Below are 26,157 nucleotides of genomic sequence, written 5' to 3' on the forward strand. Positions count from 1 at the left end.
CTTAGTCTTTATTTGAGTTGTGAGTCAGCAGTTAGAATTGAAGGAAGTACAGGAAGATGGTTTAATGTTAAATCTGGTGTGAGACAAGGATGTACATTATCCCCTCTGTTATTCATTATCTATATGGATCACATTATGAAGGAATGTGGTATTAAACCTGATATCAAAATTGGAGATGTTAACGTCAGCTCTTTGCTTTATGCGGATGATGTTATACTTCTAAATAAATCCGCTACAAGTCTGCAAGATTCTCTGACTAAATTGAATAGCTGTTGTAATAGATATGGTATGAAGGTCAGCAATAAAAAGACAAAGACAATGAAAATAGGCAGAATCATTGAAAATGTCAACTGTGTTGTGAATGGAGAACCTGTGGAACAAGTAAAACATTTCAGCTACTTAGGCACAATTTTTACTGAAGATGGTAAACTAAATATAGAAATAGACAACAGAATCAGCAAAGCTGGTATTGTGGGAAGTCAACTGAATAAATTCATATGGAATAAGAAAGAAATTAGTCGGAACACTAAATTAGCTGTATACAAGACTGTGTTCAAACCAATTTTAACTTATGGATCTGAGAGCTGGGTCAGAAGTAAAACACTTGACCAAAGACTAGAGACCACAGATATGAGAATCCTGAGAAAGATTAGAGGCGTGAACAGATGGCATCAATGGCAATATCATATTAAAAACAAGGATATTAGGAAAGAACATGACATTGTCAGCATCCAGGAATGCGTTAGCAGAGCTAATCTCAGATGGTATGGTCACTTAAATAGAATGCGAGAGGAAAGATTAGCAAAACAAGTGTTCTCTGCCAGGTTGGCAGGAAAACGACCCAGAGGAAGACCAAGATATAGGTGGATTGATACGGTACAAAGTGCCTTAGACGATAGAAATATAAGATCTGATAATGTTGGAGTCTTGACAAGTAACAGACTGATTTGGAGGAAAATTGTAGATAAGAAGTTAGTAATGATGTAATTTTTTCATGTAGTACTGTCATATCCTGTACACCCCTTGAGTGTACATGGCAGGAATTTGATGATGATGATGATGATGATGACTTCTAAATGTGAATTTTCCTTGGTTCATATTAAGCAACTCTATTGATTTTGAAGATTTCAAATTTATTTCATAAGATTTCATAGTATCTACTCGGTACTTTACTGAGTAGACAAAATTTTTCAAAGGAGTTTTGATTCTCAAAACAAGCATAGAAGAGAGTGCAGCATCTGTTCTCCCTAATATGTGGCTTGTGGGTGGCATTTAAAAATAATGGGTAATAAGTAATACCAAGGCAAAAGATAATCTATAAGACATCTTACCAGCTGTATCTAATAAGCAGCAACTGTCAAAGAATGAAGTTTTATCTCATTTTGTTTCTCCTTATCTTATCTTGAACAAGAGGTTCAAGAGTTTGGGATTTGGTTACAGCATCAGAAGAGATGATAATAACTGAGATGACATTTCTCTCCAGTTGGAGAGAGAGTGATCATGTGGTTTTGACTTGGAAAATGAATAGACATGCAGGAATATCAAAGAAAAGGGAACGGATGTGGAATTATAAGGTAGGTGATTATAATAGTCTTAAATATCAAGTTGGGGCAGTTCCATAGAGGGTAGAATTGGAAAGGCAGGATATCATTAGTGCTTGGGAAATTGTGAAGGAATATTTGTTAGTAGCAACAGTAAGCTGTATTCCATGAGTGAAGAAGTGGACACAATTTGGTGTAAAACAAATGAGAAACAATATCAAACAGGAACTGTAGGTGAAAAAGAGATTATGGAAGAGATATAAGGAGAGGGGTGGAGAGCAGATGCATCAGGAAGAGAGCGACTAGTATGGTGAGGAAGGCAAAACTGGAATATGAGAAGAGATTGGCATGACATTACTGCAGAATTCATTACTCATGTAACTTGAGGTATCACCATATTCGGTAAAACACTTCAACAGTTATGTAAATCATTCAGTTTTTAGTAAAGTATATGCTTTAGTAAAGTCTACACCTCCTTCTCTGGCTTTTTAATATATGCATTGCAGGGCAAACAATGATATTATTGTTACAACTGGTGCTTCCAAGGAGTCTAAGGACTCATCGCAAAAGGACACTCTACTCTACTCCACCACCCACCCACCCACACATCTAGCCGTCTCCCCTCTACTACGACATTCTCCAGCTACACCCAATGATACTACTACCATCAATGCCATTACTGCCCAACATCACCACCAACATTTTTTTGTCTGTAAATTACATGTGTTCTCATGGCTGATTTGCTTGCAAGCAGGATGAAACACCTGAGTTTCTGCGAGAAGAAACCCTGCTACTTCCGTATGAGACTGGCTAGCTCACCTTTAATTGAAAAAGCCCATATAAATATTCCTCTCATCATGATGAGAATTGAATGTAGGTATTTTCCAATTGAAAGGCACAATGTTTCGTTATTCTTCTAATTGTGCTATGGAAGCGATGTACTTTGAAAGACAATGATTCAGTGATAATTAACACCAAATTATTATGAAACTGCTTCTGAAAGGTGCTGGAACAATATAATTGTTCACTAAAAATTATATTGTTACTGAAGTTGGAGCATGCATATATGTGTATGCTGAAATCACTTTGATGGGAATTAACTTCTAGACTTTGCCAGAACAAGATTTTAGTTTTCAGAGTTTTGATCTTAATATTTTTTGATCTAATGACCGAAAGAATGGGGACACGAATCCAAGCGGCTGAAATGAGGTTCCTTCGAAGGGTTGCGGGGCTGACAAGACTCGACAGAGTCAGAAGCTCTGCAATTCGGGAAACCCTCAATACTCAACCGCTGCTTCTCCGTGTTGAGAGATCACAGTTACGTTGGTATGGGCACCTGGTCAGAATGCCACAAGAGAGGCTTCCTCAGCAGGCCCTCTTTGCCAAGCCAGAGGGTGGGAGGCCATGTGGAAGGCCAAGGACTCGCTGGATAGATCATATCCAAAACCTTGGGAGGACACGTTTGGGAATCCCACCAGAACACCTGAGCTTGGTGGCAGAGGATTGTGACCACTGGAAGTTCCTCTTGCAGCTGTTGCCCCCACAACCAAATTAGGAAAGGTATGTATGTATGTATGTATATTTTTTGATCCAACTTTATATGTTTCTAGTACATTCTACGAGTTCAAAACTTTCAGACTGACAATCTTAATAACTACATGTATGAATGGAGAAAAGAATGGTTTCTGAGGATAAAACCAGTTTAAAATCATACAGGTTATTCTGATGCCAACTAAAAGGTCATAAAATGAAATATTTGAAATGTTCTATTATAAATGTAAAACAAACATAGAATAATTCAAATATGATATGAAATAAAATTCTTATGAAGTCTAACTTTAATTACAGATAAAATAAAACACGTTTTGCTTTGATAATTTACAGTAGACCATGAGAAAACAGCTACCTTAATGGCACTTTAATTATAAATGTTAATATTGGATATATTAAGATTTACCAGTATGACAAAACCATACTTGCCTTGACAAAGTATTTACGATCAGTCCTTGGAGGATTGTAAGAAGCTAGATAAGCAGCAAGTAGCAAAAATTTAGAATAAAATGGCAATTCAACTGTGATACGAAGATTGGAAGATTGTATTTTAGAAGTGGCATCTTTAATGCTACTGTTTTGAGATTCTCTGGTCTGCAACTGTAATTGTTCCCACTGATAACTAAAAAATTGAATAGTATAAAATTACATCTGAATTTCACCAACAACAACGACAAGAAAACTATTAAACTTATTAAGATATATATGACTGGTTTTCAAAATTAAAGAAACAAATATTGTACAGTCAACTCTCACAATACCAAACACCGTTTTGACCAAAGCTCTACAAGCTTTGGTCAAAACGCTATTATAAAAGAATTTCGCTATAATAAATTATCCACCATAACAAACTATTCCTATGGGCCCTACAAGTTTGCTATAATGAGGATTAACAGTATATGTGAATATCTTAAAAACTAAAAGAAACATTAGCAGAAAAGGTTACATAAAAAATTTGTATATCTATTCTTTCTTTTATATATATAGTATATACACACATACAGCATGAAAGGTTGAAAAACCTATACCATATGAGTGCTGTATACATGGAAATTTCAAAGAGAAAGGGAAGATGTTTCAAAGAACAGAGGTAGCTGGAATAAGTTCTATTGACTATTCTAGTTGATAATTTTTATATGGAACATTTTGAAATCCAAGCACTCAACACAGACACACTTAAACCAATAGTTCGGCTATGCTATGTTGATGATGTGTTTGCTGTTTGGCCCCATGGTCCAGGCACATTAGATACATTTTTGTTGCAATTTAATAGCCACCATCCTAAAATAAACTTCACCATAGAAACAGAAAGTAATAATGAGTCATTAGGAAGTCATGTCACTAGATACACTAGTGACATGACATGACTTCCTAATGACTCATTATTACTTTCCATTTATAGAAAACCCACTAATACAGGAAGGTATTTACATAAACAAATAAACAATCACACTACCACCCTTCCCAACAGTATGGCATCCTCAAAATACTTACTGACCGAGACAAGGCTATTTGTTCAAATAACACAATCCTTGAAACTGAGCTCAGGGACCTTTGCAAACCCTTTTTAACCAATGGCTACAGCCCATATAAAATAGATAAAATATTGTATGTATTAAGGGTACTTTAGAAAAAATAGCCAAAGTATTAGGCAAATATAATCTCCATGTAGCTTTCAAGCCTTCCATTCAGTTAGCTACCTACCTTCATATGTTCCTCTAAAGATCAACTACACTTAGTGCTATGTGCCTATCACAGTTATAATTGCACTATCATAATGTTGGTTAGAAAATCAGCAAAAATATTAGTGAGTTTAATAAATTGTATTCCCCCCCCCTCTCTTGGTGTTGTTCATACCATGAAGGAGATTATGATTCCACTGTATAAGACAAGGCTATTTGTTCAAATAACACAATCCTTGAAACTGAGCTCAGGGACCTTTGCAAACCCTTTTTAACCAATGGCTACAGCCCATATAAAATAGATAAAATATTGTATGTATTAAGGGTACTTTAGAAAAAATAGCCAAAGTATTAGGCAAATATAATCTCCATGTAGCTTTCAAGCCTTCCATTCAGTTAGCTACCTACCTTCATATGTTCCTCTAAAGATCAACTACACTTAGTGCTATGTGCCTATCACAGTTATAATTGCACTATCATAATGTTGGTTAGAAAATCAGCAAAAATATTAGTGAGTTTAATAAATTGTATTCCCCCCCCCCTCTCTTGGTGTTGTTCATACCATGAAGGAGATTATGATTCCACTGTATAAGGCCTTGAACAGATAGCATATGGATTACTGTGTACAAATTTGGTCACTGGGTTTTCAAAAGGATGAAGAGATAGTGGAAGTAGTCCAAAGAAAACTGATAAAGGTGATTTTGTGGTCTCTGGAATGTTGACTATGAAAAAAGACTAAGGAAATTCAGAGTGTAAGGAATACAGGAGGGGGGGGGATATGGCTGAGGCACTAAGGTTCAGGAGAATGGAAAGAAGCAGCTATAGTATACAACATAAAACAGTCAGACTTCTTATTATATATGAGTCGATTTCAAGTAAGATGATGTGAGCAAATTTCAAAATGGGAAATGCACAGTGAAAATTATGTGTGTATCTATTGTCCCAGCAGAGAATAATTATATTTTTTTGAATTATTAGAGAGGACAACTAACATAAAGAAAGTGCTGGTGTCTGCAAATGATCTAAAAAGGAGAGCAGCAGGTCAACCACAAACACCATACTAGATTTTTATCATAGTGTGGGTTTCCATGAAGTGAGGATGTGTTAGATATGTTTTGCCAATATTCTTCCACTTGAAAGAAACAGATGGGTTATATAAAAAACAGTCCCAATAACTAATTGCCCCATAATAAAATAGTTGTCAATAAGTCCTCACCTACAATATCTGATTCTTAACTCAACATCCTTTCATTAGGTTTCAACTTTGCGTCACTGAGTAACATTCCAAAATTAGATATCATGGCCAATGTAGAAAAAGCCTTCAAAGAGTTTCTACAAATATAGCAGATTTTCTCTGCATCCAAACAGCATCTGTATTTCTAGGAGGGTGTGCTGAAAAGTTGTGCCTTCAGCACATGTGCTATGAGATATGCTGTTCGACTGCATGCATATTAATAGAAGAGCATGTGTAGTTTATGCCATTACATTTAGCTGTAGCCATGGTGTTCATTATTTTGCTCAACAACAAATGTTGTTGAGCAAAATAATGTCTACCAAGTCATTTTCATTCATAGGGTAAATGGTCCATTCATTTTCATTCATAGGGTAAATGGTCCAAGCCTACAACATGTTTGTGAGCATTTTGTTCTTCGGTTCCGTAAGTGTGCCCCAAGCGATAGAGTCATCACTGCCTTAATTGAGAGGTTCCAATGTACTCCCCTTTGCATTTCAGGGGAGTGTTTCACTGAAATGCAAAGGAGATTTGGAGAGACCACAAACTGTTCCATGAATCAATGCTAAACAACAGTAAAACTTGGGATACCAAGACAGTCACTACAGAGAATTCTTAAGGAGCTGGGTGCCTTTTCATACATCATTCAAGTGGGTCAGTTAAACAGCAACAGATTACGCTGCACGGCAGGAACACTGTGCACACATGCTGGCCAATGTCTATGAAGATTCGTCTTTCCTCCATAATGTCTGGTTCTTGGATGAAGTATTTCCATCTAAGCAGTTGTGTAAACAGACAAATCTACAGGTTTCTTGGTAGACTCGAATTTGTCTAAGAGAAACCTCTTCACAGTGAGATGGTCACTGCATAGTGTGCGGTTTCCAGTCATGGCATAATTGGGTCCTACTTCATTGAAGAGGGTGGTGTAACTGTGACCTTGAATAGTAAACACCACATCGAGAATGTGTTGGTTCCATTCACACATGATTTGCATAGGATGTGTAGTACAAAAAATATTCCAACAGGACAGAGCAACCTGTCACACATCACATGGTTCTAGAGCCTATTTATCAAAACACTTCACTGGGAGGCTCATTTCAAGGTTCACAGAATTCCCGTACCCTTCGTGTTCTGATCTCACATCACTTGATGCCTTCATTTGGGATAAGTTGAAGGAATGGGTATTTCACAATGACCTGCCTTCAAACCTTGATGAACTAAATGATAAAAATGATAAAATTACACGATATGTCCAGCAGATGTCTCAACCCTTGTTTGCCAAAATGATAGAGAACATTCACATGTGCTACGAAACCTGTATTGAAAGATACTGTGCCCATTTTGAGCACATAATCTACTCTCATTAATGTTTTATTCAACCAAGATTCAACCAATAGTTGGAAATGTACATATCATCATGTGTAAATATATATCGTTGTAGTTATTCAGTATTTTTTTTCAGTTTTTTTTTTAAATTTTTTACCATACTGTGCATTATGCCTGGGTTATACTGATATCCTGGAACATAGAATCTATCCTCTAGAAGGATAGACATCACCTACAGTCTTAGTCTTCTGATATTCTGGTTAGCAATAACAACATCTCTCTATTTTCACACATCTCTTTGATTAAAATATTCACTTGTTATCTGCAGGCTTTCTCTCTTATGTGGTTAAGATATTTGATTTTTGATACATTCAGCTATAAAAATAAGATCCACACACAGATTGAAGGCACAGCCATGAGTAGTCTATAGTCCTTCCTTAGCTAATTACTAACTAAACCATCTGGAAGATACCCCATTTTCCACCATTTGTCCTCAACCATCTTTGTGGATGTGCTATGTGAATGATATATTTACTATTGGCCATATTCTGAAAATGAACTATTTTCTTTAAATAAACTAATGGTCTTCTTGAACAAATTCAATTCACTGGAAAAGGAGATTCTGGGAGTTTACTCATTCTAATATATAATTCATATATATATATATATATATGAGTAGATATACATTATGTTCATTTTGATAAACTCGCCTGGTAAGAAATTTAAGCAATTATGTTAAATGATAACAGAAGTGCAATACTTATATTTAAAAATTTTCAGAGAATGGTATCATTTCAAGGCAGACAAATTTAATTTTGTCTGTCTTGAAATGTAACATGGCTTTTTCTTTTTTTCTTCACAATAATCATGTCCAAAATGTTTTTACTGGAAAAATCTCACCATTGAATTCAATTACCAAGTAATTAATTTATTATACAATAATATGAACTCAAAATGGCACTCATCATTACTGTGATTACTTTTCAATAACAATACATACCATAATTCATTATGACCTACCTTGATGCTTCTCTTAAGTACACCATATGGATGGATTTCTTTAAATAAGGCTCTATATTTCTCCATAATTTATGAATGTCCTCTTGACTGACTGGAACAAATTAAAATACCGTTGTTTGCTAAGTATAAATAGTGAAATCTTTCTAATTGCAAGCAGAGATGTATGCACTTTAAATTATTTTTGTAAGCAGCAAAATAAAAGCTGATTGTAAACATTTTTCACTTATCTTAAGGGGGTTTCCCATGATCAATATTCTTGCAGATCTAAATATCTCCAATAAGATTTTTATCTTGTTGTGTTAGAAGCTTAATGGGACAAAAACAGGAAAGGATTAAAACTAACATTTATTATTATTATTATTATTTAGTCCTCCATGGAGTCAAAAGACAGTGCGGGAGGTCCTTCCTAGGAAACACAAAGTCTATCATACCACTCCTTAAACTCAATGACCATTCTCGCTCTCACCACCTTCCATGCAAAGAAACCACTCCTCACCCTCTTGCTCGCAGTTTCCTTTTGTAACTTTCAGGTATGGTCCCTTGTCATCACTACTTCCCACTGTTCAACCAAGTGAAAGAACTCCCCAGTGTCAACCCTGTAACCACCTCTCAACAGTTTAAAAATCTCAATCATATCACCTCTCCTTCTATCTACCAAACTCTGCAGTCCACATTCCCTCAGCCGATCCTCATAACTAACATTGTACAGTCTTGAAACCATCTTTGTTATCTGCCTTTGTACCCTTTCCACAGTTAATTTATCCCCTTCAAATTTAATGCTTCCAATATTTCATATCAATCACAGATACATCTTCAGTGAGTATATTATAAAATTGTAAAATACACAAAGGCAATACAAAATAAAGTGAAACTCAGGTAGACAAAAGATTAGCATCCTAACTGGGAAGGGTACCCTCTATGAATATAGTTGGAGGCCTCACTTCTTCTTCCTAGTGTCATGTCCCACTTGGTGAAGGGTCCTCCGTTATTATTTTTTTTTTACTTCCAATGGGTCTACTTCTCCCATAGTGACCCATTCTATTTTGGGAGAGTGTATACATATTTGTCTGGATGAATGTATGAAGGTGAAAGACAATCACAAACATCCATGCCCTAGGCAGGATTCAAACCTGCAGCGTGTTGGTTGGAGAGCGGATACACTAACCACTCAGCCAACCAGGCCAGTAGTTGAAGGCCTCACTTGTAAGATAGTATCACTAAGAATTCAAGTTTTCCATATTTTGGGATTATTTAAGTTAAAAGATTACTTTTAATCCTTTCCCATTGTTGTTTTTACTCCATTACACCTCTAACATGAGTTAACAACACATAAGCCTAAACATGTGCTTTTTATCTTGTCAATTAGAAATGAATTCACATGAATAGACATATCATTAAAAAAGCTTCTTTGGTAATTATTCTCACCTTGGCAAGTATTAAGCACTAACCAATGAGGGTGGTGGTGGTGGTATATCTGAGAGAGTGGTTGAAAAAAAAAAAAAAAAATTGACTTTCAAACTGAATGATTTTTTTTTTAATAATTATTTAAGTATAACTATTTCTAATAATGAGCATAACAAATCACAAACCTCAGATCTTCAAAAATCACATGAACAAATTCTTCGCTTCCTTCAAACCATTTGCTCAAGACCTATGACACGATGTGAGTGGGCCCATATATATATATATATATATACAGGGTGTTCGGGATAAATTTGACATATTTATAATTAATTATATTTTTCCGTAAGTTACATGTATTAACACACACTTCTCTTCATTTAAAAGTTTGGACCCTTCTTCATTCATATACAAGATGTCAGAAAGGATGGATAGCTGGAACCCACCTGAATCATGGAAGAGAATAACTTGTATCATGATGATTCGTGCCCGCCATCAAAATAAGGATATTACGACTGCTGCCCAATGCTCCCTGAATACAGTAAAAACAATCAGGCATGAACTAGAGACTTGCAATGGTGACTACGAGGATGTAGCAAGAAGAAAGATCCCTAGCAGACGATCTGATTGCGTTCGTACAGCAGAATTCCTCGCAAATCTGCAGGAACAGGTGTTGAAGAACCCTGGCATTGGAATTCGGGCTTTGTTCGTGGAGTTGCTAACTGTAGTCAAGCCCTGGATAACAAGGGTAGCCAATGGTAGGCCGTATGTATGGCAGCAGGATTCGGCCCCTTGCCACACCTCTGGGAAAAGTCAAAAATGGTTGTCTGAAAATTTCTACGACTTCACCAGTCCAAATGTTTGGCCTCCAAACTCCCCAGACCTTAACCCCATGGATTATTTTGTATGGGGCGCAGTTGAAAAAGACACCAATCGCACTTCCAGTAATACAAAAGCCCAGTTAATGGATAAAATTAAAACAGTTTTTGCGGCCCTTCCCAGGGAGACTGTAGCATCAGCTTGTTCGAGGTTCCGAAGCAGAATTGAAGCTGTGATCGATGCTAATGGTGGTTATTTTGAGTAAATCTTGTTGATAGTATTGTAATTAACTCTGCCTGTAATGTTTTTTTGTCAATTCATTAAATTTAATAGATACAAAGAAGATTTTCTTTTTCCTTACGAAACTGTCAAATTTATCCCGAACACCCTGTATATATATATATATATATATATATATAATTAAAGAAATTTAATGAATAGAAGCTGCGAAACACCAAAAAGAAAAACCTATTTATTATTTAAACACACAGCTAATTTTATCTTCTTAGAAGACTTCATCAGGAGGCCTCACTTCAGGTGCATAATAAGAAAAGAGAAATACAAAAATATACATTACAAAATATATATTTTGTAATGTATGTTTAACTGCTAAAATTAACTTTCAAACATATTGCACTGTGTACACCAAAGATGGATAACTGAAAAGTGACAATCATATAAGTTATAGCTAAATGTTAGTATTCAAATGTCAGCAATACGTTTGCAAATTAATTTATAGATGTTGTTCTCTTGAATGTATATTTTAGTATTTCTCTTTTTGTGTTATGCACCTGATGAAGTCTTTGAAGACAAAACTAGTTGTGCATTCAAATAAAATTTTTTTTTTCTATTTTGCTATCAAGCTGCTTCTAGTTATTAAATTTCTTTAATTATGTCATATAGCAGAGTAAATTTATCACATCAAATATTACATATATACTTATCATATATTTGATGATGATGTAGTACTATCATCATCATCAAATTCCTGACATGTACCCTCAAGGGGCGTACAAGATATGATAGTACTACATGAAATATTTACATCATTACCAACTTCCTATCTACAATTTCCTTCCAAATCAGTCTGTTACTTGTCAAGATTCCAATATTATCATTATCAGATCTTATATTTCTATCGTCTAAGGCACACTGTACCGTATCAATCCACCTATATCTTGGTCTTCCTCTGGGTCGTTTTCCTGCCAACCTGGCAGAGAACACTTGTTTTGCTAATCTTTCCTCTCCCATTCTATTTAAGTGACCATACCACCTGAGATTAGCTCTGCTAACGCATTCCTGGATGCTGACAATGTCAAGTTCTTTCCTAATATCCTCATTTTTAATATGATATTGCCATTGATGCGATCTGTTCATGCCTCTAATCTTTCTCAGGACTCTCATATCTGCAGTCTCTAGTTTTTGGTCAAGTGTTTTACTTCAGACCCAGCTCTAAGATCATAAGTTAAAACTGGTTTGAACACTTGTATACAGCTAATTTAGTGTTCTGACTAATTTCTCTCTTATTCCATATGAATTTATTCAATTGACTTCCCACCATACTAGCTTTGTTGATTCTGTTGCCTATTTCCATATTTAATTTACCATCTTCAGTAAAAATCGTGCCTAAGTAGCTGAAATGTTTTACTTGTTCCACAGGTTCTCCATTCACAACACAGTTGACATTTTCAATGATTCTGCCTATTTTCATTGTCTTTGTCTTTTTAATGCTGACCTTCATATCATATCTATTACAACAGTTATTCAATTCAGTCAGGGACACTTGCAAACTTGTAGTGGATTTATTTAGAAGTATAACATCGTCTGCATAAAGCAAAGAGCTGACATTAACATCTCCATTCTTCATGTTATGAATGAAGAATGTTTAATACCACTTTCCTTCATAATGTGATCCATATAAATAATGAATAATGGAGGGGATAATGTACATCCTTGTCACACACCAGATTTAACATTAAACCATCTTCCTGTACTTCCTTCAATTCTAACTGCCGACTTACAACTCAAATAGAGACTAAGTATTGCTTGATATAATGTCCCATTAACACCATATAACTGTAGCATATTGAATAGCTTCTCGCTTGAAACCTTGTCATATGCCTTTTCCAAATCGACAAAACTTAAATACAGATCTTTGTTATATTCCCATGCTGTTTTAACTATTTGTCATAAAGTGAATATCTGATCCTGACAGCCTCTATTTGGCCTTAATCCAGCTTGTTCTTCACCAAGCTTTTCTTCCACAATTCTTCTCAACCGTTTCTCAAGTATGCTTGCATAGATCTTGCCAGGAACACTCAGTAGGGAAATACCTCTCTCACATTCAGTTTTATTTCCCTTTTTATATATGGGTACTATTAGAGCTCTACTCCAATCATCAGGAATTCGCCCCTCTGTCCAGGCTTTCTGAACTATGCAGTGCAGCCACTGTAAGACTTTTATACCACCATATTTCAGCATTTCTGGTCTAATATTATCTACTCCTGCTGCTTTTCCACATTTCAAGCCTTTGATGGCTTTTTCTACTTTAAGTATGGATATGTATTCCTGACTGTATGCCTGTTGAGAGTTTTTTACCACTGTGCTATCACTACTTGTTTCATTTAGCAATTTATCGAAGTAATTACTCCATACGTCAAGGATATCTTTTTCTCCTGTTTTCATGTAACTTTTATCATCTCTAATTCTTTTTACAGCACTCTTTCCTCCATTTCTAAGCTTCTTCAACAACCTCCAGAATATCTTACCACCTTCTTGATATTTATTTTCTATGTTCTTGCCAAAGTCATCCCATGACTTTTGTTTAGCTAGTTTTACACAGTGTTTAGCTTTCTTACATTTGTCTCTGTATTCTCTAAGAGCACAAGCTGACTTATTTGCCAGGAACTTTTGATATGCTTTCTTCTTTTCCTTCACTGCCTCCTTAATAACTTCCTGTGTCCACCATGGAGTTCTGATTTTTCTATCCTTGCAGACAACCTCACCACATGCCTCTCTGGCTGAATCAATCAGGGTTTTCTTCAAGGCTTGCCACTGAATTTTCAAGGTTTGGTTCCTGTTCTCAAACTCTTTCATTTTGTCTTCAATAATCTTTGTGTATTTTAGTCTACAGTTCACATCTGAGAGATCTCAACTTTTAGTCGCTTTAAAACTTTCTTACAATATGAAATTCAATTTTATCCTGCTCAATACTAAATAGTGATCGCTTCCAATTTCAAATCCTCTGTACACTCTGGTGTCCTGCACCAGGAAGAAAACATCACTATTATTATTATTAGACACCTCCAGGGAGTTCAAAACTTATCGACGGAGGGCACTTGCTCAAGAGCCCTGTCTCCACCACTGACTGCAACTACACCAATGCCATCTACCGTCACTAGAATTTCCAAAGACAATCATCATTGTCCTTGGACATCCATGCCCAAGGTGGGATTCGAACCCACAGCCTTTTGACTGTGGTTTCGAACCCACAACTTAAAACTTGTTGTCCTTGTGGACTATGTTACTGTCAACAGGACAATAACATAGTCAGTGAGACTTTTCTTATTCCTTGCTTCTTCTCTCCATGTGAATTTGTGTACATTTTTATGTTGGAACATGGTGTTAGTAATAACCAGTCCATGTCCTGAGCAGAAATCCAACAAGTATTTGCCATTATTATTGGCTTTGCACTTTTCTCCAAATTTTCCCAAAATATTTTTGTATATCTGACAATAATTTCCTACTCTGCTATTTACATCGCCAACAAGGACCAACTCTTCCTTTTTCATTGTGTCAGTTGCTTTTTCTAAAGCATCAAAAAATTCCTCCACTTCTACCTTAGTAGAACTTTCTGTGGGACCATAGGCACAAATAAGTCTCATTGTCCAGTTCCCCATTCTCATATTTGCCCACATGACTCTACTTGAGACTGACTGCCATTCAAGAAGATTAGCCTTGTATTTTGTGTTGAATACTGTGGCTACTCCTTCTTTTCCTTGATTGTCATTGCCTGAATATAACATTTTGTATTTATTGCTCAGAAAGATCTCACCAGTTTTGGTCTTTTTTGTTTCAGTCACCCCTATTATGTCGATGTGGTACTTATCTAATTCCTCAGCTAGCTCCATTTCTTTGCAATTCAGGCTTCTTACGTTGATAGTACTGATCTTTAACTCTGGTGATGTTGAGTTGGGGTGTGCATTCAGATTTGTTCCAGTAGCCGACTTTTCGCTGTTCAACTTGGTCCCCTGGCGAAAATAACGGGGGCCTTGTTTAACCGGGCAACGCACCAGCCGGCACGAAATTTTGTTATGTTTTACCATGATTTTCTACATTGGTTTAAGCCAATAAGAATACAATTTGTCGGCTAAATCCCAAATTGCCAGCCCATCCTCATATCCAGGTAGATGTCCAATGCTCACCTTCTCGTGGTGCACCCAACAGGGTGCACCACGAGAAGGTGAGGATAGGACCAGGTCAGAAACCCTGGTCGGTTTTCCACATTCCTTTAAAGGCTATGTGGAGGTCTCCTCTTAGTTATACAGCTTTGACCCTTAAGTACCCCACTTACTCACACACACACACACACACACACACACACACACACACACACACACACAGGGCCACCGAGAGGGAGTGACATCTGAGACTTTTGTCAAGGGCCCGACGTGTCACATAACTGTTTTTATAATGCATGGTTTTAATTCTCATAATAATACAACAATGATAAAGAATAATGACATATCGAGAATGATACTGTGTTTTGTTTTAGACAGATGGCTACTCTCTTTAGCTTGCTGTGAGTGTCCAGAAGACACTGATTCTCTCGGCACGAATCACTGTAGTTATAGCGATTGATGACGTCAATAGACATTTGTGATTAAAGATTTCGCTAACTATAAAGTGAGGAAGTGGATGAGGCAATAAAAATTTAAAAATTCTCTTTTTATTTAGTTAAACAAAGTTCCTGTTATTTTCATCAGGGAAACAATGCAAACAGTGAAAAGTCGGTGAAAAGATGGGAAGAGACTTCTTCCTTTCCAGTAATAGGTCACCAGGCCTATTATTCGAAAAGAAGATTTACTGGACTTTGCTCAGGACCCAGACTAGTCATTATCAACACAATGTTTCAACATAAAGATGTGCGCAAGTTCACAGAGAGAGAAGACACAAAAAATAAGAAAAGTCTCATTGACTACATCATTGTTGATAGTAATATCATAATGCTGGTTCAGAAAACAAAAGTGTACAGAGGATTTGAAATTGGAAGTGAACCGTACTAAGTAGGATAAAAATGGTATCATATTGACAAGAACAGTACGTAAGTAAGTTTTAAAAAGAATTAAAGTTGAGTAACTTTTACAGGTAAATTGTAGACTCAACTATGCAACTATTATTGAAGAAATTTTGAAGTAGTTTGAAAACAATTATCAAACCTTGGATCTCAGTGGCTAACTCTGAAAAAGACATTAACTGATTCAGCTAGGGAAGTATGTTGTGAAGTTGTCTGCAAACATAGAAAAATAAGAACACCATAGTGGACACAAGGAGTTAAAGAAGCAGCCATGGAAAAGAAGAAAGCATACCAAAAGTTCCTAGAAAATAAGTTGGCAGATGACCTAAAAGAATACAGAGAAAAATGTAAGCAAGCTAAACTATTTGTAAAAGTAGCTAAACAAAAGTCATGGGAAGACTTTGGTAAGATATAGAAAATAAACATCAGGAAGGTGGCAAATTGTTCTGGAGGCTATTGAAGAAGCTTAGAAACAGAGGAAAGAGTACTGTAAAAGGAATCAAAGATGATAATGGTAACATGAAAACTGAAGATAAGGATATCCTAGATGTCTGGAGTAAATACTTTGAAAGCCTGTTAAACAAACTAAGCAGTGACAGAACCATATAAAAAATTTTCAAGAGGAATGCAAAGAGGAGTACATATCAATACTTCAGGTAGAAAAAGCCATCAAAAACTTGAAATGTGGAAAGGCAGCTGGAATAGATGATATTCAACCAGAAATGCTAAATATGGAGGTATAAACGTTTTGCAGAGGCAACACTGCATAATTCAGAGGAACTGGACAGAAGGTTGAATGCCTAATGATTGGAGTAGAGCTTTCATAGTACCCATCTATAAAAAAGGGGATCAAGCTGAATGTAAGAATTACAGAGGAATGTAAGATTTATGCAAGCATACTTCTAAAGCGGTTGAGATAGATTGTGGAAGAGAAACTTGAAGAACAAGCTGGGTTCAGGCCAAATAGAGGTTGTCAAGATCAGATTTAACACAAATAAGTGAGAAATCATGGGAATCATTATTATTATTATTATTATTATTATTATTACGGGTATCTCCATGGAGTCAGTAGACTCATCGCGGGAGACCCAAGCTAGCAAAACAATATCTGTCATATCTCTTCTTGAATTCATTTACAGATGAAGAGCTCACAACAAAGTCAGGCAATGAATTCCACTCATTCACCTCCCTCCAGGCAAAAAACCTTGTTCTGACACCTTTGTTAACCACACTCTTCTTTAATTTCCAGAGATGACCTCTTGTTCTTCCATCACTATCACACAGCTGAAACATTTCCCCTGCATCAATCCTATAAAAACCTTTTAGTAATTTGAATGTTTCTATCATATCCCCTCTTCTTCGCCTATCAACCAATCTCTGCAATCCACAAGCTCTCAATCTATCAATGTAGGGAGCATTTTTTATATCACTCACCAACTTGGTCACTCTTCTCTGAACCCTCTCCACAGCCTCCTCATCTCCAAGGAATCCAGGTGACCAGACCTGAGCACAGTAATCCAAATGTGGAAGTATCAATGCTTTATAAAGGGGAATAATAACCTCTTTATCTCTGGATGTCAGTGTGTTCCTCAACAACCAAGTAATCCTATGTGCAATCTTGGACACCTTAGCAATGTGTCCTCTGAACTTCATCTCCTTATCTACCAATACCCCTAAGTCCCTAGCCTCATCAATCTCTTGGAGTACCTTTCCATCGATGTAGTACACAGCTGGTAATCTTTTAATCCCAAAATGCAAGACTTTACACTTTTCCACATTGAACTGACATCCATTTTCTTTTGCCCATTTCACCAGCTTATTTAAATCCTCCTGCAAACTTTCAACATCAGCTTGATTTTTTATTGCACTACACAACTTTGCATCATCAGCAAACAACTGAATATCTCCCTTTAAGCCGTTTCCTATATCATTTATATACAAATTAAACAACATTGGCCCAAGCACAGAGCCCTGAGGCACACCACTGGTCACCTGCCTCATTCTGGACTCGGCTCCTCCATACACCACCTTATGGTATCTCTCCCTGAGCCATTCTCCTATCCATATCACCAATTTAATATCCATTCCCATCTGCTCCAATTTGCGTAACAGTGTTCTATGGGGTATCCTGTCAAAAGCCTTAGCAAAATCCAGAAGTACCACTGTGTAGCCAGTTCCTTTGTCCAACTCTGATGTTATTCTATTATGGATAGTTAATAGATTGCTAAGGCAGGATCTACCTTTAACAAAACCATGTTGGCCTCTATAGAGTATCATATCCTGATCCACCCATTCTTGAATTTTGTCTTTAACCAACTTTTCCAATACTTTTACCACTACTCCTGAGATGGTGATTGGTCTGTAATTCAATACTGCAGTTTTAGAGCCACCCTTATGCAAAGGAACCACTTTGCCTAACTTCCACTCCCTAGGGACCATACCAGAGTTCAAACTTAAATTAAATATCCAGGTAAGAGGGGTTGACAATTCATTTGCACATTCACGCAACACCCGAGCTGATATTCCATCTAAGCCTACCGCAGTGTTTGCATTTAAGTTTCGCAATATATTTAATACCTCTGATTCTTTAGCTTCAATTCTCACATTAGGTATTGCTATAGGTATAGAGATATCCTCACTTGGGTGATAGACTTTTGAGAAGTGATCACTCAGTAACTCGACTATTACATCTGATTTTGTCACCTCAATACCATCAGCACCCACTAAGGTTATCCTTCCGAAGTCATTCTTCCTCTTACTTGCCACATAGCGGAAGAACTCTTTGGGATTACCCTTGATCTCTTTGGCTAAGGTCTTCTCATAATCTGATTTAGCTTTTCTTACTATGCTGGTAACCTTCCTAGCTTGAGCCTTGTACTGCTCATGGGTGTCCTGATCGCCCTTCTCCTTGTAAATTCTCCATAACATTTTCTTTTTTTGTAGTTCAAGCTTGATACTACTGCTCATCCATCTAATGCCTGCCTTGTTTGACCTCCTGACCATGGGGACACAATCTGATATTGCTTTCCTCAGATACCCGCTGATTTTATCCCAAGCACTGCTAACATCTTTCCCTTGCAATATGTTCTGCCATGGGATGGCTGCAAGCTCACTCCGAAGCTTGTTATAATTGCCTAACCTGTAGTTTCGTACATACCCCTTCTTAATAGAAAAATCCACAGATTTTGCAACCTCCCAAGTCAATACCACATGATCGCTTTCACCAACTGGAGGTAACGAGGTCACCTTACTTAAGCATATAACCTCTGAACCAATAACCAGATCCAACACTCTCACACCACGTGTCCCTTCAGTTACGTGCTGTTTCAAGTAATTATCTCGTAGCAGATGTATGAACTCCATTTCCTTTTTGCTACGTGATATTTCCTCCTTCCAATTGATATCACCATAATTAAAATCCCCCATAATAATCACTAAGCCTTCACTCATTGCACTAAGTTGCTGATGCATGAATTCAATATCTCCCCCTGTACTCCCTGGCCTATAGCAGCATCCAACTGTATATTTGGTTGCGTTGGTCACTATTTCGCACCAGACTGCCTCAAATGAACTCTCATTCACATGTCTATCATCATGATATACTACTTTCTTTGGCTGCAACACATCAGCTATCATCAACAGTACTCCTCCTCCTGTTCTATCTTCTCTATCCTCCCTGAAAATACTGTACCCATCACATTCAATTCCAGTGACCACATCTTCTGCTGACAGCCAAGTTTCACTAATGCCTACAACTTTTGGTGAGATTTCACTGACTAATGCCAAAAATTCTTCTCTCTTATTTCTAATGCTTCTAGCATTGGTATACAAAAATTGCAGATTCCCTCTAGATCTTGTACCGGCTTTAGAACTGATATATAAGTCACTAACTACCGTAGTCCTATGCCGATTTTTTTCCCCTCTCTTCTGCAATTTATTCTGCCTATAAGGATCAATAAATACACAATCAGTGCTAAAGTTTCTCTCTCTTACACTCAACCTTTTCAATATTAGTTTCCCTGCCCAATAACTTCAACCTGTTCAGAAAACAATAACTTCTTCAATCTCTTATGTCCTTCCATGTTAAGATGCAGTCCATCTCTAGCATACAACTGCCTTTTTCCTTCAAACACACTCCAAACATCAACAAACTCCAGACCTCTTTTTCTGCACATTCTTGCAATCATATCATTCATTATCATTGCTCGTCTACTTAACTCGTAATTGTCAAAACGAGGCAGCACACACACTATTCTCCCATTGACACTTTTCCTCTTCACAATATCTAATAATGTTCTTAAATCTTTTCCTACCCGATTTATACTACCTCTCAGGTCATTCGTACCCACCATAACTATCATCTTGTCTGTTTCATGCCCTCTCTTTATTGCTAAAGCCACTCTTTCTATTGTACCATCAGCCAAGCACTCCTCATGCATACCACTCTCCATACCCTTAATCATAGAATCACCATATATTTTACCACTATTAACTTCATTCAAGTTCACACTCATGGACTCATTCTCTACACTATTCAGCATGACTCTCCCAGCTTCATTACTCAACTCTCTATTACTTACCCCCCCACTCTCACTACATCTCATTTCTTCTTGGCTACTTGTGGTTTTATTATGTTGACTCCCAATCACTCCCATACTATTTATTACTGAATCATTCACCAAAGACTCACCCATATGTAATCCTGTTCTAGTTACTTCAGCTAAAGTAATCTCTATAGTCCTAATTTCTCTGTTTAACACATTAAACTCAGCTTTAACTTCCAGTATCTCCTTACCGATCACTTCCACTTCCTCATGCAGAAGATGAAGGTCATTTTTCATTTTCATAAACTCCCGCCGAAGTTTCATGCACTTAACTTTTGTACATCTGGAAAAGGCATGCGACAAGGTGCCTGGAGAAAAACTTTTCAAAACACTACAATTATATGGGTGAATGGGACATTATAAGGAATACAAGGATGCACATTATTTCCACTCTTATTCATCATCTATATTAACCACATTATGAAAAAAAAAGTGGCATTAGGCCTGATATTAGAATTGGAGATGTCAAACTTAGCTCTTTGCTCTATACAGATGTAATACTCCTAAACACATCCAGACAAGTCTCCAGGATTCTCTAACTAAATTGAATAACAGCTGTAACAAATTTGGCATGAAAATCAGTAATAAAAAGACCAAAACTATGAAAATAGGAAGGAACATAAAAAACTTCAGCTGCATTCTGAGTGGAGATCCTATAGAACACGTAAAATATTTCAGCTATTTAGGCACAGTTTTTTAATGAAGATGGTAGTGTAAACTTGAGGTGTTTAATCTATTTTGATATCCTTTATTTTATCTATATTATCCTTAATTCTTTAATATCCTGTTGTTACTGCGCCATTGTAATATCTTAAGATTTTTCTATATTTTACTTTATCTTATTTCTTTATATCTCTCTTCTATATTATATATCTTATCGTCAATTCCCAAATCTTTAACTTGTCTCTTTCCCTTATACAACTCTATTAACTTTAAACTTATATCCTCCTGTTCCTTATTTTTACCTCCAGTATTCCTATTTTTATTATACCAAGGATCTCTAGATATTTATTTGAATTAGTGACTGCACCTAAGGAAATCCTTTTATGGCATTAAATATTACTACTTTCGGTAGATATCATTCCTTACTCTTATATACAGTCGTGGCTATCCCTTTATCTAATTCTCATATTAATTATCTATCTTCCCTGCTCACAAGCTCGGTTGTTTTTTTAGAACAGTGCATCAAAGAACTAAAATATCAGGCAACACTCTATTAATATTTAAACAACAAAATTTTAATTCACATAAGACAAATTTTACACTGCATTTTCAATAATAAAAAGAAACATCACAATTCAAATCTGCATAAAGAGACTAGTTAAAAAAGACATATTTCGGTGATTACACCACATTTTTTTATTATTCAGTTCTATAAAACACTGAAATAATAGTTCCCGACAAGTTTCGTAAATCGTAGGATTTACATCTTCAGGGGGTAAAAATAGTATAACTTAAAGTTTAAACAAGAGAATTAATAAATACAAATCATAACCGTCTGGCTATTCATAAAACTCAAATAACAGATTGCAGATATATAACGTTATTCATGCTGAACAATACTGGATGATATCACGTGTGCTTGTTCTCGTTCATACAGTCCGAGCTAAGATTGAGGTAGATTTTTTATTAGAGCTGACCACACTTGATGGAGAATTAAACCTTGATTTTTATTGCATTGGGTTGGGTTTTTTAGCATATTAGCAGCTTCTTTAAATTTTCTTATATAACTGTTGTTTTCTATGTATGACATCGTCGTTTTTTGCCAGAGTATATCGTGTCCAGTGGAAGTGGTATGGAAAGCAAGACCCGTTTTTTGTTCTCTTTTGTATTGTACGTCTTTTTGGTGTTCAGCCATGCGTATTTCTCCAGATCTTCCTGTCTGTCCTACGTAGCAAATCCCGCAAGAGCAATGGATTTTGTAGACTCCTGGTTTTTTAAGAGGATGATGACGTGGTTTTGGTGGATGTAGGAATCTTGAGATTTTCTCCATAGGAAGGAAGGCTACTTTTATGTTGTGTTTGTTCATTAATTTGGCTAGCTTGTCTGTAACATTTTTGATATAAGGAAGAGAGATTGCATTTTTGTAATCCTGTTTTATTGTGTTGTTAGCTGGAGGCATTTTAAGGATTCTCTTGATGGTTTTTGTTTCATATCCATTCTGTTGGAGGATTTGTGTTAAGTATTTTAGTTCTTCATTACATTTTTCTTGTGTGCTGGAGATATTGTATGCTCTGTCTTGAAGAGTTTTAATTGAGGCACACAAGAAAGATGTAATGAAGAACTAAAATACTTAACACAAATCCTCCAACAGAATGGATATGAAACAAAAACCATCAAGAGAATCCTTAAAATGCCTCCAGCTAACAATAAAACAGGATTACAAAAATGCAATCTCGCTTCCTTATATCAAAATTGTGGACGAAATCTTTTTAATATTTTGTATATGCAGTGCTGCCTTGGTTAACAACGGTAATCCGTTCCAGGATTACCGTCGTTAACCAAAACCATTGTTATCCAAGGCGCGATTCCCCATAAGATTTAATTGAAAATCAATTAATTTGTTCCAGCTCCTCCCCACAACCATAGTACATATTAAAAATGCAGATAAAACTCATTTAAAATGTCATAAAAATATGGTAAATATCATTTATTTATTATACAGTATATGTATTTGCTACAAAAAAATTAAAAAAAAAAAAAATCAGCTAATGCCTTTTTATTCCCGTATACGGGAGTAGGCGAGATCATTTAGCCCTATCTAACTTTGGAGACTGAGTGGGCAGTTCAATCTCCACTGGTACCCATATGGCCCAAGGCTATCACTAATTAAGTGGTACGCAGTGAAGAGAGACGGCTCAAATGTGCCGCCATCTCGTGATCTCTAACACAATATATTTACTCTCTGAAATAATGTGGGTTCTACGGTCGATTTTCTTGAGTTTACAGGACGAAAAACCCGAGTTTCCGGGAGGAAAAACCTGCTTGCCCGTGCCAGAGATCGACTAACTCGGGAACCAGTCGAAAAAAGGCTTAGAAAAATTTCCTCTAGTCGCAGAGTAGACTCGAAACCAAGTCTTCCTTCGTGCGGCCAAGCACCGTGGTATGCAAACGCCACAAAAAAAAATTAACATTAATAAAATGAATTGTTCGTGAAAACAGTTTTTAATTATCAATCTTCACCAGAAGGACAATTGGGCTCATTTCGGAGTTTTTTGACAAATGGACCTGTAAAAAAACATGTCTAGGGTTGTTTGCTTCTGCCTCTTTTTTAAAATGTTTCTGGATTTGTTTCTGCACATAAAAACCGTTCACCATTTCACTTTAGATAGACTGTAGCAGACACAGCATTCTGTAGGCAAGCATTTAGCCTGCTCTCACTGCAAAATTGTAAACAGCCGGCTGATCAAAGAAGGCGGCAATATACAATTTTTTTTTAATTTTTATTCAGTGTATCTGGCTTTATTTATTTTAATATTGATCATTCTAAGAATTTTTTGTTTTCATGATAAAAATTTTGTTTCTTAAAAACAAACTTATGAACGGTGCCCGAGCGGTGGTGCCCCCTTCATAGCGGCACCTGCATGCCCGCTTCCGCCGGCCCTGATCATACATGTCCGCAAGGAGATGTGCTTTGCATTATGGAGAATTCCCTTGGTTCTCCCATTGTTGTTAGATTTTCCTTTGCTGGTGTTGGGGTTTCACTATTCTTTTCTGCTGGTGTTGGGGTTTCATTATTCTTTTCTGATGGATCTGGGCTGCCGGCTTTTGTCCTTTTATTTTCTTCCGTGTCCGAGTCTCTCATGCATTTTGCAGCACTGTTTGCTTCCAATTTTTCTTCTCTTATTTCTGTTTTACTAGTAGGGGTTTCTACCTTTGCGGAGCGCTTCTTCTTTTCTGTTTTTCTCGGTGTGGTTTGTTTAAACACTTTGGGATCTACTGTACCTGGCTGACCCTAGACTATCACTAATTATAAGTGGCATCTGATGAAGAGACGACTGGAATGTATTGCCATTTCACGATCACAATATGTTATTGTTTGAAATAGTGCAAGTTTTATGGTCAATTTTCAAGTTTATGGGATGAAAAACCTGCTTTCCCATGCCAGAGATCAATTAACTCATAAACTGGTTAGTAACATATTACTATTTATATAGTAATATATTAATATATAAGCTGGAGACAAAATATTTTTAATATTTTACTAAAAAATTTGAAAACTAATTTGGCTTTTATTTCTCTTTCAATTTCCATATCTCTGATTCATAACAATATGATCAACATCAGGCAGAGAGCAAGGATTATCAATGATATGTTAGCAGAAATGTTTGAGGAGAAAGGAGTGCAGTTTGTTAATGTGTGGAATGAATTTGAAGAATGAAATGAACTGTATAGGAGCAATGGACTGCATTTGAGTGGTTTTGGTGTGAGTCACTTGGAAAGACTGCTGCACGAAGGTAGAGAAGTGAGTACAGAGAATGAATTTGATCAAGTGAGAAGTGATGTGGAAGAGCAGAAGAGTAAGACAAGAGAGACAGAAGAGGTGGTTGTGAATGAAGAAGTGAGTGGCATGAGCATAGAGAATGAGAAAACAGGTGTGTAAGACAGACAGGAAAACAGGGAGACTCGGGGTGGACAGAGGAACACAGAATTAGAAAGGTAGATACTCCAGGAGAATGTGAATGGTTGTGTAGACAAAAAGGGAAGTGGATGATCTGGGATCAAGGAAAAATAGTTGGATGTGAAGAAGGTTAGAAGATGAATAAGGAATGGCTTGAGATAAGCATAGAGAAGTCAAAACAAATAAATAGTGTCAGTGGAACTAGCTATAGATCCAGGAATAAGCTGCTGTGTTTGTATACAACTGCAAGTGAACTGCAGTTGGATGAGGATGGCATCCTAACAGGAATAGAGATGGAACGGTATGATATGTTTCATGAGGATAGAAAGGGTAAAAAGAGGGGAAGTGCTATTGATGATAGAGAAAGAGTTATGTCCATACAAAGCAGAGATGCAAGAGGAAAGTAGTGCTAGTGGTTTTGAGGCAGTATGGTGTGAGATAGGTGAATAGAATGAAATACTTAGATGTTGCTATAGACTTGGTAATGTGAATTGTAGTGACTATTTAATGTATAATCAAATCAGCCAAGAAAATAAGAAAAGGATGATTATTATGGGTGATTTTAAGAATGGCAATCTAGACTGGGATGATGAGATAGTAAATGGAAGTAAAGAAATTGAGTTTCTCAAGTTTTTAAGGGACAACTACCTCAGACAGTATGTAACAGAGGACACATGAGGGTTGAGGGGCTTGTTATTGATCATCTCAGCAGAGGATGTAATTATATAGTGACTGCCTGGGTGGTTGCCAGCAGTGTGAGGACCTCTGTGAGAAAAGGGTATATGTGGAACTGCAAGGATGGTGATTATGAAGACCTCAGGAGAAAACTTGCAGGTGTAGCATGGAATGAGTTAGCTGAAAAAGAAATAAATGCAGCTTTGAGGATATTCAAGAACTATCTAGTAGAAGCAATGTCTAAATGTACTCCGAGGGTCGAAAGGTTAAATAAGATAAGTGTGAAATGGATGAATGAAGAGTTAAGTATGCGATATAGAGAAAAATGGCATTATGGATGCAGCTATAAGAGAAGTGGCAATGGCCAATTCCATGAGGATTACAAAAACA

General features: G+C 36.5%; 1 protein-coding gene across 4 annotated transcripts in view; it reads right to left on the reverse strand.

The window, feature by feature from the left end:
* Nucleotides 1–26,157, reverse strand: part of Orc5 (origin recognition complex subunit 5) — a 183,402-nt gene that overhangs the window by 40,465 nt on the left and 116,780 nt on the right. For all 4 annotated transcript variants that reach the window (XM_090413801.1, XM_090413802.1, XM_090413800.1 and 1 more), the window contains 2 exons: nucleotides 8,352–8,442; nucleotides 3,522–3,714 (listed from right to left, as the gene is read on the reverse strand). In XM_090413801.1, coding sequence (XP_090269927.1) covers nucleotides 3,522–3,714; nucleotides 8,352–8,442 — 284 coding nt within the window. The remainder of the gene's footprint in view (nucleotides 1–3,521; nucleotides 3,715–8,351; nucleotides 8,443–26,157) is intronic.

This window comes from Typopeltis vanoorti, chromosome 24 (assembly GCF_054136105.1).
Source record: "Typopeltis vanoorti isolate ZY-2024b chromosome 24, IOZ_Tvanoo_1.0, whole genome shotgun sequence".
Taxonomy (NCBI): domain Eukaryota; kingdom Metazoa; phylum Arthropoda; class Arachnida; order Uropygi; family Thelyphonidae; genus Typopeltis; species Typopeltis vanoorti.